Genomic DNA, 15,989 nt, shown 5'->3' with positions numbered 1-15,989 from the left:
AAAAACTAGTTATCAGTTATTTTTAAATTATAATTAGTCAAGGAGAAAATGCTACTATGTTTTGTGTGAGGTTTTTTCCCACAGTTGATTGAAGTAGAATTTATATGTAATAAAATTCACCCATTTTTAAGTGTACATATTGATGAGTTTTGGCATGCATTTGGGTAACCACCACCAAAATCAAGACCTAGAACCTCCAAAAAATTATCTCCTGCCCCTTTACACTCAGTTCCCTTTCCCCAATCCCACCCCCAGGTAACCACCAATCTGCTTTTGTCACAGTGGTTTACCTTTTCCAAGGTCTCATGTAAATGGAATCATGGGTGGTCTTTTGTGTGTGGCTTCTTTCACTTAGTGTGATGTTTTTGAGATTCATTTATATTGTTGTGTATGTCAGTGGTTCCTTTTTATTGCACAGTAGTATTCCATTGTATGAATATACCATAATTTGTTTTTCCATTCACCATTTCATGGACATTTGGGTTGTTCCAGTTCTTGGTTATGATGAATAATGTTGCCGTGAACATTTGCATACAAGTCTGTGTGGACATATGTTTTCATTTTTCTTGGGTAGATACCTAGGAGTGGAATTGCTGGGTCTTTTGGTAAGTGTATGTTTAACTTTATAAGAAACTGCCATACTGTTTTGCAAAGTGTACCATTTTGCATCTCACCAGCAATGTATGAGAGTTCCAGTTGCTACACGTTTCTACCAATACTTGGTATTAATTACTTTTTTTAACTTTAGCCATTCTAGTGGATATATAGTTCTAGGCATCTTCTCATGTGCTAATTGGCCATTTATATATCTTTTTCATGAAGTGTTTGTTTAAATTATCTTCTATTTTTTAGTTGGATTGTTTGCCTTATTATTGAATTATAAGCATTCTTTATATATATTTTGGATACAAGTCAATATGTTTTGCAAATAGCTGTCCCCAGTTTATGACTTGCCTTTTAATTTTATTAGTGATGTCTTTTGAACAAGAGCCAAAGTTTTTAACTTCACAAACTCTAATGTTTTAATTTTCTTTTATGTTTCATGCTTTAATAACAGAAATCTTTGCTTACCCCAAGGTCACAAAGATTTTCTGTTGTTTTCTTCTAGAACTTGTATGATTTTAACTTTTGTACTTAAGTCTGTGATCCTTCCAGGTTAATTTTTGTATATGGTATGAGTTAAGGGTTGAGCTTCCCTTTGTTTTCCTTTAGGCATAGCCAGTTTTCCCAGAATGATTTGTTGAAAAGAATGCTCTTTCCCCTTTGGATTACCTTGACACCTTTATTTAAAAATCAACTGATCATTTACATGTGGATCTATTTTTAAACTCTTTGTTCTCTTTCATTGATTCTTATGTCTGTTTTACATCAGTATATCAATACCATAGTCTTAATTTTTGTAGTTTTTAGTGATTCTTGAAATCTGGTGATGTATGTCCTTCAAAATTGTTCTTTTGTTTTAGATTACTTTGGTATTTCTAGGTGCTTTGCATTTCTTATACATTTAAAGTAAAGGTCACTATTTCTACAAAAATACTGTTGGAATTTTTATTGGGATTGTGTTGAACCCATATATCAATTTGGAGAGAATAACTTTTTTTTTTTTTTTACAATGGCAAGTCTTCCAATCCATGAATATGGAATGTTTCTCCATTTATTTAATTCTTTAATGTCTCTCAATAATATTTTATAGTTTCAGTATGCAGATATTAAACATCTTTTATTAAATTTATTCCTAAGTGCTTTTTTTATTCTGTTACAAATGAAAGTAGGTTTTTAAAAATTGTCCAGTTTTTCAGTTGGAAAATTTTTCAGTTGCTCCAAATGACCTTTTTTCTGTGTCCTTGCTAATTTCACTTAATTTTTCTTATTAGATTCCTTTCCAATACGTATGCCTTGTATTTCTTTGTCTTGCCTTTTTGCACTGGTTAGGACCTCATGTTCAATAGAAGTGGTGAGAACAGACATCCTTACCTTGTTCCTATCTTAGGGGGAAAGCATTCAGTCTTTATCCATTAAGCATGTAATGTTAGTGGTTGGTTTCTCAGTTTCTCATAAATGCCCTTTCTCAGGTTGAAAAAGTTTTTTTCTGTTTCTAATTTGCTGAATTATAGTGAATGGGTATTGAATTTTGTCAAATACTTTTTCTCCATCTATTGAGATGATGATCTAGGTTTTCTCCATATATCAGTATGATGAATTACATTGGTTTTTCAAGTGTTATACCAGTCTTCTAAGGTAAACTCCAGTTGGTTATGAGGTATTTGTTTTTTTATATATTAATGTAATTCGACTTGCTGGTATTTTGTTAAGGATTGTTTGTGTTGGGCGCCTGGGTGGCTCAGTTGGTTAAGAGACTGCCTTCGGCTCAGGTCATGATCCTGGAGTCCCTGGATCGAGTCCCGCATCGGGCTCCCTGCTCGGCAGGGAGTCTGCTTCTCCCTCTCCCACTCCCCGTTTGTGTTCCCTCTCTCGCTGTGTCTTTCTCTGTCAAATAAATAAATAAAATCTTTAAAAAAAAAAGGATTGTTTGTGTTTATGAGCGATATTAGTTGTTTTTAGTTTTCTGTGATGTCTTCAAGTTTGGTTACCAGAATAATACTGATCTTGTAAAATGAGTTGGACAGTGTTCCCCTCACTTCTCTTTTCTGAAAGAACTTGTGTGCTATTTGTATTATTTCTCCCTTAAATATATGATAAAATTCAGCAGTGAAGTCATCTGGGCCTAGAGTTTTCATTATGAGAAGGTTTTTAATTATGATTTTAGTAGCTGTAATATTGTACTATTCAAGTCTTTTATTTCTTCTTGAATCTGTTTGATAACTTATGTCTTTCAAGGAATTTCTCCATCTTATCCAAGTTGTCAAATTTATTGGCATAAAGTTGCTTATGGTGTTTTCTTATCCTTTTCTGTCTGAAGGATCTGTAGTGATGTCCCTCTTTCATTGATGATATTGGTGATTTGTGTTTCATCACTTTTTTCTTGATCAGTTTAGCTAGAGGTTTATTTTATTGATCTTTTCAAGGAATGAGCTTTTGATTTTATTGACTTCTTCTGCAGTTTGTTTTATATTTCATTGATTTTCACTCATATTTAGTATTTCCTTCCTTGTAATTACTTTGACTTAATTTCCTTTTTTTTCTTTTTCAGCTTCTTAAGGAACTTAAATCATTGGTTTTTTATTTTTCTTCTTTTCTAATATAAACATTTAAAGTTATAAGATTTGCTCTCAGCACCACTTTAACTATTTCCGAAGACTTTGCATGTCTTGTTTTCATTTATATTCAACACAGAATATTTTCTAATTCCCCTTATGGTTTTTTTATTTGACCCATGTGTTATTTAGTAGTATGTTGTGTAATTTCCAAAAATTTTCAGATTGTCCAGATACTTTTCAGTTACAGGTTTCTAATTTAATCCCATAATGGTCAGAGAACATACTCAATGTGGTTTCATCCCTTACATTTTATTGACACGTGTTCCAGATGTGAATGAAAAGAATATGAATTCTGTTATTGGTGGAGTGGTCTATAAATGTCAAGACAGGTTGGTTTGGTTGTCTGTTACAAATCTTCTGTAATCGTGCTCATTTTCTGACTGCTCATTTCTGACTTCTTTTTTTTTTTTTTTAAGATTTTATTTATTTATTTGACAGAGAGAGACACAGCGAGAGAGGGAACACAAGCAGAGGGAGTGGGAGAGGGAGAAGCAGGCTTCCCACAGAGTGGGGAGCCCAATATGGGGCTCGATCCCAGGACTCTGGGATCATGACCTGAGCCGAAGGCAGACACTTAACGACTGAGCCACCCAGGCGCCCCTCATTTCTGACTTCTTGTTCCATTGATTAGTAAAAGAGAGTGTTGAAATCTCCAGCTATAATTAATTTACATACTTTTCCTTTTAAGTCTACTAGTTTTTACTTTGTGTACATTAGAGCTTTGTGATTAGGCATGCATTTATAGTGTATTGACTCTTTTAACATTATGATGTATTCCTCTTTGTCTACAGTAAAATTGCTTGTCTTGAAGTCTATTTTGTTTGGTGTTAATATAATCACTGTAGATTTGTTTACTATTTGAATGGCATATCTTTTTGCTATCCTTTTATTTTTAACCTCTTTGTGTTTTCTGATTTAAAGTCTGTATCTTGTAGGTGGCATGTTGTTGGAAACTGCTTTTTTTTTCCAGTTTGACAATCTTCACCTTTTGATTGGAGCATTTATTTTATTTATATTTAATGTGTTTAATGATATGGTTGTATTAGTTCTGCCATTTTTTTTTTTTTTTTTTAATTTTAAGTAGGCTCCATGTCCAGATTGGAGCCTAACACGGGACTTGAACTCATAACCCCAAGACCAAGACCTGAGCTGAGATCAAGAGTGGGATGCTCAACTGACTGAGCCACCCAAGTGCCCCTAGTTCTGCCATTTTGCTGTTCACTTTCTAATTGTCTCAGATGTTTTTGCTTCTCTTATTTCTCCTTTCCTGCTTTTTTTTGTGCTAAGAAAATAATTTTAGTATATCTTTTAAATTATTTTACTGGCTTTTTAGTTATATTTCTTTGCATTTGATTGTTCTAAGGATTACAACATGATCTTTAACCTATCACAATCTACTTAAAGCTAATAAGAATTACTTGAGGTAAAATATAACCTTAAAATAATATAGTTTCCTTAGCTTCCCCTTCTTTGTGCTATTGTTATATGTCTATATATATTATATATAATTATGTTAGGGTTATGATTTTTGTTTTAAACAGTGGTATGTCATCCAAAGAATGTAGGAGAAAAAAGAAAAATATATACATTTAGTCTTTTATATATATCTACATATTTACTATTTTTTTATATCTGAGTTACCATGTGATGTTATTTTCTTTTATTCTGAAGAACTTTTATTTTCTATAGTGCAGGTAGTCTAGCAATAAATTCTTTCATTTTTATTTATCTGAAAATGTCTTTATTTCACCCTTTTTTTAAAGATTTTATTCTTAAGTAATCTCTGCACCCAACATGGGGCCTGAACCCACAACCCCAAGATCAAGAGTCATCTGCTCTGAGCCAGCCAGGCACCCCTCACTTTTGTTTTTTAAGTACAGTTTTCTTCAGTATGGATTCCTGTTTAACAATTACTTTTTTTCTTTTAGCAGTTTGTGTTTCATTCCAATATCTTCTGGCCTCTATTTTTTCTGATGAGAAGTCAATCATTGATATAATTGTTCCCCTGTATGTAATGTGCCCTTTATATCTTGATTCTTTCAAGATTTTATTTTTTACTTTCAGAAGCCTATGATATGTCTAAGTGTGGTTTCCTTAATGGCTATCTTACTTGGTCTTTGTTGAGCTTCTTGGATCTGTAAATTAATGTTTTAAACAAAATTTGGGGAGCTTACAGTCATTATTCCTTTAAGTACTTTTTCTGTCCCTTTCTCTCACTTACCTTCTGGAACTTCAACACGTGTATGTTAGACCTTTTGATGTTGTCCCATAGGTTTCTGAAGTTTTGTTTCTTTTTCTTCATTCTTCTCTATGTTTTTTGGATTGGAGAATTTCTAATGCTTAACTTCACATTTCACTGATATATTCTCCTACCATTTCAGACTTTCTTTTAAGCCCCTCTACTAAATATTTCGATTATTGTGCTTTTCAGTTCTAGAATTTCCACTTGGTTCTTCTTTTATAGTTTCTATATCTTTGTTGAGATTTTGTATGTGTTTATTTAATAACACCCTTTTCCCTTTCAACATACTTATAATGGTTGTTTTGAGATCATTATGAGCTAAATCCAGTATATAAGCTCTCTCAGAATCAGTTTCTATTGACTGTTTCTTTTCTGAGTGGTTCATACTTTTCAGTTTCTTCATCTTGTAACTTTTGGTAGATTATCTGTGCAATTCTGAAATCTATTTTGTTCTTCTGAGTATTGTTGGGTTTTTTGTTCTAGTAGGCAGTTAACTTGCCTGACCCAAACTGCAAAATCTGTCTACTTCATGTCTCTGCCCAGGTTTTTCTTGGCTGCTAACTGCTCCTGTTTTAGCCTGATCCCCAGGGTCATCCAGCCTGTGTAGTTATAGTAGTCAGGCAAGGTTTTGGACAGACTTTATATTCGGATTTGGGAGCTTACCTGCTTAGTGGTTTTCTTGCTTTGTGGGTTCCCCCTAGATTTCTAGTTGTTTTTCCAGTCCCAAGTTGGGCTCCTGCTGTCAGAGCTTGAGCTCTATACATTTTGGGAAAGCATTTAGTCAAAGGCACAAGAAACTTTGATCTCTCACCAAAAACAATTCTGTCTTGCAAGCGTCAACACCCCAACCTAATTTCTGCTTGCCTGTTTAGCTGGATTTCCTCGGGTCTCCCATACACTTTCATAATTTAATACTCATTTGAGCAGAGTTTACAGTCATATTTTAGATCTCAAGTCTTTTGTGACTTTCTCCCAAAATTTTCCATTTAAACTTCCAGCTTCTCTTACTTTGAATTCTAACATCTTTTTCCTGGAACTCATAAGGCTGTAATTTTCCTCCCTTGGCTCAAGGTATTAGGAAGGGCCCTCAGGCAGAAAGCCATAAACTCACAGATCTCACCTTATGCATCTATTTTTTTTAAGTTTTTAATTTTAATTCTGGTACAGTTAACATACAGTGTTACAATAGTTTCAGGTGTACAATAGAGTGATTCAACAATTTTTTTTTAAAGATTTTATTTATTTGAGAGAGAGAGAGCATGAGCAGTGGGGGAGAGGCAGAGGGAGAAGGAGAGGGAGAAGCAGACTCCCCGCTGAGCAGGGAGCCCGATATGGGACTTGATCCCAGAACCTTGGAATCATGACCTGAGCTGAAGGCAGCCACTTAACTGACTGAGCCACCCAGGCGCCCATGATTCAACACTTCTATACATTACTCAGTGCTCATCACTATAAGTGTACTCTTTAATCCTTGTCTCCTGTTTCACCCCTTCCCCTACCCCTCACCCACTTCCCTACCTTATGCATCTTTTAAATATAAACACTCAACTTTCTACCTCCCTTTGATTATTTGCCAGTACCTACAGATAATGGTTTATAATATTTTTGTTCTGTTTTTATCATTGTTTTCTTTGGAAAGAACTTGTCTTCACATTCCATTATCAAATCTCACCCTATCATGTCTATTAGCAATTTTATAACACTTGTTTATCTCCCATTTTAACTATAAACACATGTCAGGGACTCAGGGCTTGTCAGGAGGCAAATCAGTCTATCTAGATTGTTAATACTGTTTTTATGTTATTTTACTTTATTTTATTTTGAGAGAGAGAGAGAGAGCAAGCATGAGTGGGGGAGAGGGGACAGAAGAGAGAGAATCTTAAGCAGGCTCCATGCCCAGCATGGAGCCTGACTTGGGGCTGGATCTCAAGACCCTGAGATCGTGACATGAGCTGAAATCAAGAGTTGCACGCTTAGGGCGCCTGGGTGGCTCAGTTGGTTAAGCGACTGCCTTCGGCTCAGGTCATGATCCTGGAGTCCCTGGATCGAGTCCCGCATCGGGCTCCCTGCTCAGCAGGGAGTCTGCTTCTCCCTCTGACCCTCCCCCCTCTCACGCTCTCTCTCCCATTCTCTCTCTCAAATGAATAAATAAAATCTTAAAAAAAAAAAAAAAAAAGAGTTGCACACTTAACTGACAGAGCCACCCAGGCATCCATTTTTGGGTTTTTGTTTGTTTGTTTGTTTTTTAATTTTAGTATCTTCAAGGTTATCTTCCTTGTAGCACATTTTACAGGTTTTCCATTTGTGGTAGTAATATAAAGTTTCCCTTTAAATGATAGAGCAAAAATTGCACAGGTGGTATACAAATAATTGATGTTTGGGAAAGTGATCTAATGTACTATCCTTACATTCATACATTGATTTAAGAGAAATGACTCTTTCCCCTCCCTTTTTTCTCTTCCTCTCCTTTCTCCTCTACACTGTCAGCCTGAATAAATTCAGAATATTGATTGTAGAAATGCACTAGTCCAGAATACAGTTTGCCCCAAATCTGCTTCCTCCCGAGATCATTTCTGTCCTATCTCCATTTTTATCTTCATGGCCCCTCCTCCTCCCCAAGCAAAAGACATTTTAAAGATTTTTTTGTGAGTTCACTTATTCCACTCTCAAACTGTGTTTTTCTGAGTTATAGTTATTTTTATATATATAAAAATTTGGAATTAGGTGATGATTCCACTATTTAGATTTAGAGAAATTATGTATAGTTTTTCCCAACATTTTCAACATCTAGTGTCATTGGGACTTTGAATTCATTTCCCTGACTGTTTTTCATCAAGTAGAAAGAAGAAAAGTAATTAAAACGAACCCCTGTAAAAACAAATTCAGTTTGACTTCTCCATATATTTACTTTTTATTTAGAGGTAATTTGTTAATTTTAAGAAACAATGTTTTTTAATGATTTTATTTTATTGTTTGTAAGTAAGTAACAAGTGCATTGGAGAAGCATGTGAGACATAACATTGACTCTCTATTGTCAGGGAAAAAGGAAAAGCCAAAGAAGTTCACAAAACAACCAAAAAAGCAGATGTCTTCACCCTGTGGTCAGAAGAAAGAAAAGGCGTTAGAGAAGGTAGCTCTAAATTATCCATTACTGTTCTGAAGTTCATATTGAGAAATAAGCAGGCAAATATAGCCAAGAAAAATCTGAAGAAGAGTAACAATATACCACAGTGAAATGCTAGCTGTATAAAAATGAACAAAGAAATTCCATATAAACTGAGATTAAAGATCTCTAAGATATATTGATAGGTGAGAAAAAGAAAGTGCTGAATAGTATGTAAATTGGCATATTCTAACATTTCTGTAGCATGGATAGAGGAATATATATGTCTTTATATATGCATAAAATATCTCTGAAAAACTGCAAAGGAAGTTGAAAAAAGACTGATTGCCTCTAAAGAAGGGAATTGAATGGGGAACACAGATTTTTTACTATATGTGCTATTTGTAACTTTTGAATTTTGAGCCAATATTACTTATTCAAAAATAAGATAGACTTTGAAATAAGAAAAGTAAGTAGACTTTATAATTTTTAAATAAATTATATTTTATTACCTTTTAAAATAATTTTTATTTCCCATACCTTTGAAGGAAGGGGTAAAAAGCCAGGTAAGAATAAGAGGACAGTAGGAACCACATTTGACTAAAAGAGAAACCATGGATTCCAAAAATGTATGAAAGGCTGGGTTGCAACAAGTTCCACACAATTACATTGGGCAGATTGTACACTTATCTGCATGCTAAGTACCACAAGCACACAAATGGGTGAATTCTAAAAGATTGCATAAGCTGGGGCTTCCAGGTCAGACAAATAAAGCTGGGTTCAAATTCTAGATCTGTATCTCTTTGGACAAGTTTCTTAACTTCTCTGAACCTGTTTTATTATAGAGATAATTATGGCAGCTGTCTCATGTGGTTATTGCAAGGCTTAAATGAAATAATACTTGTAATGCTTTTGGTACAGTGTCTTGAACTCAATAAATGTAAGCTGCTTTTTATTATTAACTATAACACAAATCAGTAAATGTGTTCTAATTGGACCTTAATGTTGTCTACTCTTTTTTAGTCAACTTCTAGAGATGTGTCTCCTTTCATGTGAGTATTGGTCCTTAATCCAATCAGATAACCGCTCTTAAAGCATCAATGCTGATTTTTGTTTAATTTTTCTAATAGTGTGAGTATGCAGAAGAATAAATGGGATGCCACAAGATCCTTGAGATTCAACCAGGATGCACAAAGGGAAGATGGTAGGTTTTAATATGTACGTAATGTACAAATTAGGTATAAATATCAATGATAGGAATCTTTCATTTTATGAAGTATGCTGAATAGCTTAAAAAATTCCAACTAGAATAAGGCTCAGAATTCGCACATTCCCTTAGGAATCAACCAGAATTTTTATTTGTTTGTTAAAAGACAGGGTCAAGGGGTGATGCAGAATCCCAAGCAGGCTCCCCTCTGAGCACAGAGCCAGATGTGGGGCTTGATCTCATGACCCTGAGATCATGACCTGAGCTGAAATCAAGAGTGTGACACTCAACCAACTGAGCCACCCAGGCAGCCCTCAACCAGAGTTTTATTAGTATACAATCCCAGCAGATAATGTACTGTTTTATACATCTGTGGTTTGGAGGTATCAGGCTGACTGTTGCCCATTACTTGCACTCTAAAGATGACTGACTATCATATTTTAGGTTGGTTTAAGTAGCCTTAAAACCAGCACAATTATCTATGTATGAGCCATTTGCCACTTGCTGTCTAAAGTTCTTCCAAGATAAATAAGTGTGTATGTCTGTAAAATAGTATCCAATGATATTTTCATAAATTCTTGATAACTGAAATGTTCTTTAAGAAATAAAAGTTATAAATCATCCTCATAAAAAGTTAGGTTTATTATTTTTTACCTCCAGATCAGCGGCGGATGTCTGAAATTACAGGGCACCTAATAAAGATGAGATTGGGTGATCTTGACCGAGTCAAGTCAAAGGAAGCAAAAGAAGTAAGAATTATGTGCTAGTGTACTGTGCTTGCTTAGATATACCTTCCTACTTTATTTTCATCATGAGGTATATAAAGATGTTTTAGGCAGAATCTGAAAAGACCGATTTAAATACTTTAATATATTTTTATATTCTGTCCCATTTAGCCAGTTGACTCACATAAATGTTCTCCATGTTATTATCCATGGCCCATGGGTCCTCTATAGCACACACAGTAAAGTAGGTTATTGCTGGAAGTGTAATATCACACCAAGAGTAGATTAACTGTGAAATTGCTGACCAAATGCTGACTACCCAGAGGGTGACTTTTTGGAAGTTGCTGATTTCAGTCAACTCTGTAGGCAGTGCTTAGATATTATTTCTAAAATAAGATGTCATCTTGCTGAAAATGATGACTAGAAATACCTATGTTCTTACTAAAATTATGTATTAGTCATAACACTATATATTAACATCAGTATTGGTATTATGTATTTATAATTACTCTTGCCCTAATTCTTTTATTTAAAAATTTACTTCCCTATAAAACTTCTAAAGCCTTTGTTTTCTTAATTTTAATTCCAATATAGTTAACATACAGTGTTAAAACTTCTAAAATCTTTGTGACCTTGGTTAGGCAAATATTTCTTAGTTGTGACACCAAAAGCATGATCTATAAAAGAAAAAATTGACAAATTGGACTTCATCAAAATTTGAATGACACTATTTTTGAGAGTCACTTTTTTTGAAAGACACTATTAAGAAAATGAAAAGATAAGCTATAATCTATGAGAAAATATGTGTAAAACACTTACCTGGTAAAGACTTTGTGTCCAGAATTTATAAAGAACTCTCAAAACTTAATAATAAAATAAATAATCCAATAAAACTAAATGCGCAAAAGATTAAGCAGACACCTCATGAAAGAAGGGATATAGATGGCAAATAAGCACACAAAAAGATGCAACATCATTAGTCATTGGGAAATGTAAATTAAAACCTCAGTGAGATACCCCTGGATACCAACTAGAATGTCTAAAACGGAGAAAGAAAAAAATGCTAGCCAGGATGGAGAGCAACTGCAACTCTCATATATAGCCAGTAGGGATTCGAAAAGGAATGGCCGCTTTGGGAAACGGTTTGTCAGTTTCTTATAAAGTTAACCATTTAGTCACCGCAGAGATCAGTGCACACATGCTTATAGTGGTTTTAGAAATTCAGAAATGCCAAAAACTAGAAACAACCCAAATGTCCTTTACCTGCTAAATGAATAAACCAGCTGTGGTACATATAAAAAAGAAAGAACTACTGATACATCAGCAACATAAATGAATCTCCTATACATTATGCTAAAGTGAAAAAGGCCAGACTGAAAAGGCTCCAGACTCTATGATTCTACTTATATAATGTTTAGGAAAATGTAAAACTATAGGGACAATAAAACAGAATAAGCAGTTTCCAGGAACTGATCATGGCAAATGGGTTGACGTATGAGAGGCACAAGGGTATTTTCTTGGGGTGATGGAAGTGTTGTATGTCTCCCTTGTCATGATGGTTAAACCACTGTATGCATTTGTCAGAATTCAGAACTGTGCACTAAAAAGGGTGACTTTTACTGTCTGTAAAATTATTCACAGAAATTATAATTCAAAGGGCCTGAATTTTGAAAATCAGAATTACTTCTAAGCTAAAAAGTAATGCCATTTTCATAAAGCAGAGCTTCTATTGATTCCATAAAAATAACAACTCCATTTTGCCCCTTTACTCTGCAGTTTGCAGGAGGTATTTATTCCAGACTCGAAGCACAAATCAAGGCCTCAGTGCCAGTAACTGCACGGCAAAGCAGCTCAGAAAAAAATACAAGGTAAATCAGCATAAACAAATTCAGAATACCACTGGCTTTGAGATGATTTTCTTTTTTTTTTTTTTTAAAGATTGATTTATTTATTTTTAGAGAGAGTGCAAACGGGGGGAGAGGCAGAGGGGAGGGAGCGGGAGAGAATCTCCTGCAGACTCCCGCTGAGCATGGAGCCCCACACAGGGCTCGATCCCAGAACCCTGAGATCATGTCCTGAGCCGAAATCAAGAGTGGGCCGCTTAACTGACTGAGCCACCCAGGTGCCCCGTGATTTTCTTTTTTTAGGGAAAATCATATGAACACTAGCAGCAGATAATTGGAGTTTGGTTTGTTTTGTTTCAAGGGTTAGATCATCAAGACATTAATCAGAACCAGATTTTAACTTAAACATAAGGCTTAAAAAGGTCATAAGCACAAAATTTAATGAAAGTATAGTTTTTTTAAGTTTTCCTGTTGATTGAATCAGCTCTGTTCTGAGCCAGCTACAGATAGGAATGTAAGTTCTGCTACTGTGAATTAGTAGAATTTTATACTGTTTATAGGTAATATATTATTTATTTAAATCATTGAAGTCTTTCCTGTTCCTTATTTTATTTCTCTTAATAAAATCTAACTTGTTGGATCCTCTATCATTTTACATCACAAATTTTCTTTTAAAGATTAAAAGTTATTGAGATTGGATCATTAATACTACAGATCTAAATGCCTTATCAGCAGTTCTGAAATCCAGAAATCTCAGAAAACCAGTAAGACTTTTTTATACATTTGTGGCAACTCAAACCCAAACTGAGCTACTATGATGCTATTTATAGTTTGTATTTATCTCACTGAATATAAATGTTCATTTGTTTCACTGAAGAAGCGTTAATGTGTTTGCTTATAAGGCACTGCTCCAATCCATGATATATAATTTATCTATGATATTATCTGCCCCACCCCCCAGGGCGCCTGGGTGGCTCAGTTGGTTAAACGACTGCCTTTGGCTCAGGTCATGATCCCCGGGTCCTGGGATCGAGTCCCACACCAGGCTCCCCCTGCTCTGCAGGGAGCCTGCTTCTCCCTCTGCCTCTGCCTGCCACTCCCCCTGCTTGTGCTGTCTCTCTCTCTCTCTCTCTCTCTCTCTCTCTCTCTCTCTCTCTGTCAAATAAATAAATAAAATCTTTAAAAAAAAAAATCTGAATTCCAAAGTATGTCTCACTCCAGGGGTTTTTAAAAATGGATTATGGGGCTACATGAAGTTTCATTAAACTTTGATACTGTCAAGCAAACGTAACCTAAAGCAACAGCAACTTCCTGCTATTTTAGACGCATCTCTGACCTTCTTTTCTATTTAAAAAATCTAGGTCTAAAAGCCGTTTTGGTCCAGGGCGTCCTGCATAAATCACCTTAACTATAACTAAAAAGACAGAAGACACACCTCTGGACATCTGAAATTGCTCAATTCTTGAAGATCTTCAGAACAATGACTTCTAAATGTTTTAAGTTATTTATTAATTATTCTTGCAAACCACATAAATCATAGTGCTGAGGGAAATGTATAGTTAGGTCTTCTGAAATCCAAAATTGTAAATATGAAACTTCTTAAATCTGATTTTCCTTTAATGTGATACTAGGCTATGTAGAAAATTAGTATTTACAAATTTGCATAGTTAAGGCTCCTGATATTTGTTATCCTTTATTTATTTGAAAGAGAAGAGGCCTAAACTCTCAAGTAGCTAGGACTTCTTAAGACCTTAAAAAATTAAGGGAACACAGCTGGTGATGGTACTGTGCATGTCTTTTGGGCTGTAAATCTTGGGATAGCATTGGGGACTGCAGCTTGTGTGATGAAACTCCCAGTGATGCTAATTTTAAGTTTGCATGAGTATTAAGGAGTGACAGGTCTCAAGACTGCATTAAAGAAAGTTTCAAGGTGTGAGGTATTTCCTGTGTTGGGCAGGAGAGTTAATTTTTTTCAGCATTATTCCATGGAAAGCACAATGTTAATCCAACTTGTTTTTCTTTCGGTTTTTAATGCTTATCTATTGGTTATCTGAGCTGAAATTACCGATTAGTACCTCTTTTTCTGTGACACCAGTGCCATTCTGAATTTGTTAAAACAACTATTGGTAGTTTTAGGGTAGTAAATCATTTTGGTTGTATGGAACACCCACTGTGCAGTTCTCAGGGCTCTAAAACTTAACCATATTTCTTAAGCCATTTGAATAGCCCCTTCAAACAGTTATAGTTACTTAGTACTTTAGCAATGTCTAGAAGGAAACATTCCCAAATACATTTGATGGGTGAAAAATGGCATACATTCAGTAGAAATCAAACTAAATTCTATTTTATAGATCATGTTTTAATTTTTCTAACCAAGCAGAAAGAGTGCTCAGGGAAAATTTGTTCCAAACCATAAGCATATAAAAAATTATGTGTTTGAAAATTACTTGTATGTAGGCCTCTGAAAAACTTTAAGATGCACTGTTTCTATTTTCAGTCTTCATTTATAATTGGAATTTCTTCAAATTTAGAGAACAGGCTTTGATAATGTGCAACAGAATGGCAGTTTCTATTGAAATGTTGAAGTGTTAAACTCAGTTAACACATACAGAAATCATCTTAAGTGAGTGTTTTAGTTGATAAATGAAGCTAGATGTTATTTGATGTTATATGTATGGCTTTTCCAAGTTTTTTTTAACTTCTGTTTGCCAATTTTGTTCCAGTTTAGATATTTTTTCAATTGTTTGATATTTTTGAAATAGATTATAAGTTTTTTATTTTCAAAAGAAAATGTTTTATAGTACATGATCTGTAAACTCTGTTAAATACCAGAGTCTTGTTTCTTTTACTGTATTCTCTGACTAAAAGTATTTAGGCTTGTACATGTTATATAGTGTGGTGATGGTCACAACTGGAAGAGGAAGTATGCTCTTTAGATTTTTAACTAATGGTAAAAAGGCAAATTGCTTCTCCCCTGGGAGGACTGTACCAGTGAATTGATTTTTACAAACCAGAATTTATCGGAATTTGATTCTCTTCAGAATATGCTTTTTTATTTTGTTAATGTCTGTAATACATAGCACAGGTACCAAAAACATTTTAATCAAACTCGTAGTACTATTTCTTTTGCCAAATACTTTGGAAGGGTTTTACCTTACATTAACTCTGAATTCACATGTCTTTAATTGAAATAAATGTTAATGACAAAAGTTGTTTGAAAAGTCCCTTGCTCTGAACCATTTCATCTTCTCAGGAAAATGTGGGTGGGCTCTAGAGCACAGGTTTTCATGAAAAGCTTGTTTGAAATGAGGTTATCCTGGTAAAGATTCAGCCAAATATTTAAGAGAGAAAATATTGCAGAAAAGATGATCTGGTAGCAGAGTTTATTCCACACTATTACATCATGTTGTTTGTAATTTTCCCTCTTCAGAATGTTCCGCCAGATATTGGGAGATGTGCTAATTGCTTTGGAAGCTGAGGCTAAAGCCCTATTATGCTAAACTGCTAAGGGCAGATTTTAATATAAAAAACAACAACAAAATATACCTTTCATATCTAATACCTGGGATTAATTCTTCAGCTATCCTTCAGCTATTCACTGAGCAACTATTATGAATCTCACCTTTTTGTACCTCCTAGGTAAAAGGTAC

At 34.5% G+C, this 15,989-nt stretch overlaps 1 protein-coding gene across 7 annotated transcripts in view; it reads left to right on the top strand.

Annotated features, from left to right (window-relative positions):
* SANBR (SANT and BTB domain regulator of CSR) overlaps positions 1-15,560 on the top strand; it is a 53,572-nt gene extending 38,012 nt beyond the window's left edge. For 4 of the 7 annotated variants that reach the window (XM_045884934.2, XM_045884933.3, XM_045884936.3 and 1 more), the window contains 6 exons: positions 8,499-8,590; positions 9,587-9,615; positions 9,694-9,767; positions 10,431-10,519; positions 12,272-12,363; positions 13,701-15,560. In XM_045884934.2, coding sequence (XP_045740890.1) covers positions 8,499-8,590; positions 9,587-9,615; positions 9,694-9,767; positions 10,431-10,519; positions 12,272-12,363; positions 13,701-13,737 — 413 coding nt within the window. In that variant the 3' untranslated portion in view covers positions 13,738-15,560. Of the gene's footprint in view, positions 1-574; positions 7,637-8,498; positions 8,591-9,586; positions 9,616-9,693; positions 9,768-10,430; positions 10,520-12,271; positions 12,364-13,700 lie in introns of those variants that run through there. The other 3 variants (XM_064572472.1, XM_064572473.1, XM_064572474.1) reach the window with 3 other exon arrangements.
* Positions 15,561-15,989: the final 429 nt, after the last annotated feature.

This window comes from Mirounga angustirostris, unplaced genomic scaffold (assembly GCF_029215605.1).
Source record: "Mirounga angustirostris isolate CCGP_5_RB_7025 unplaced genomic scaffold, mMirAng1.0.hap1 SCAF_10, whole genome shotgun sequence".
NCBI classification, from domain to species: domain Eukaryota; kingdom Metazoa; phylum Chordata; class Mammalia; order Carnivora; family Phocidae; genus Mirounga; species Mirounga angustirostris.
Note: the sequence above shows the minus strand (reverse complement) of the source record. Positions and strands in the feature narration are given on the sequence as shown.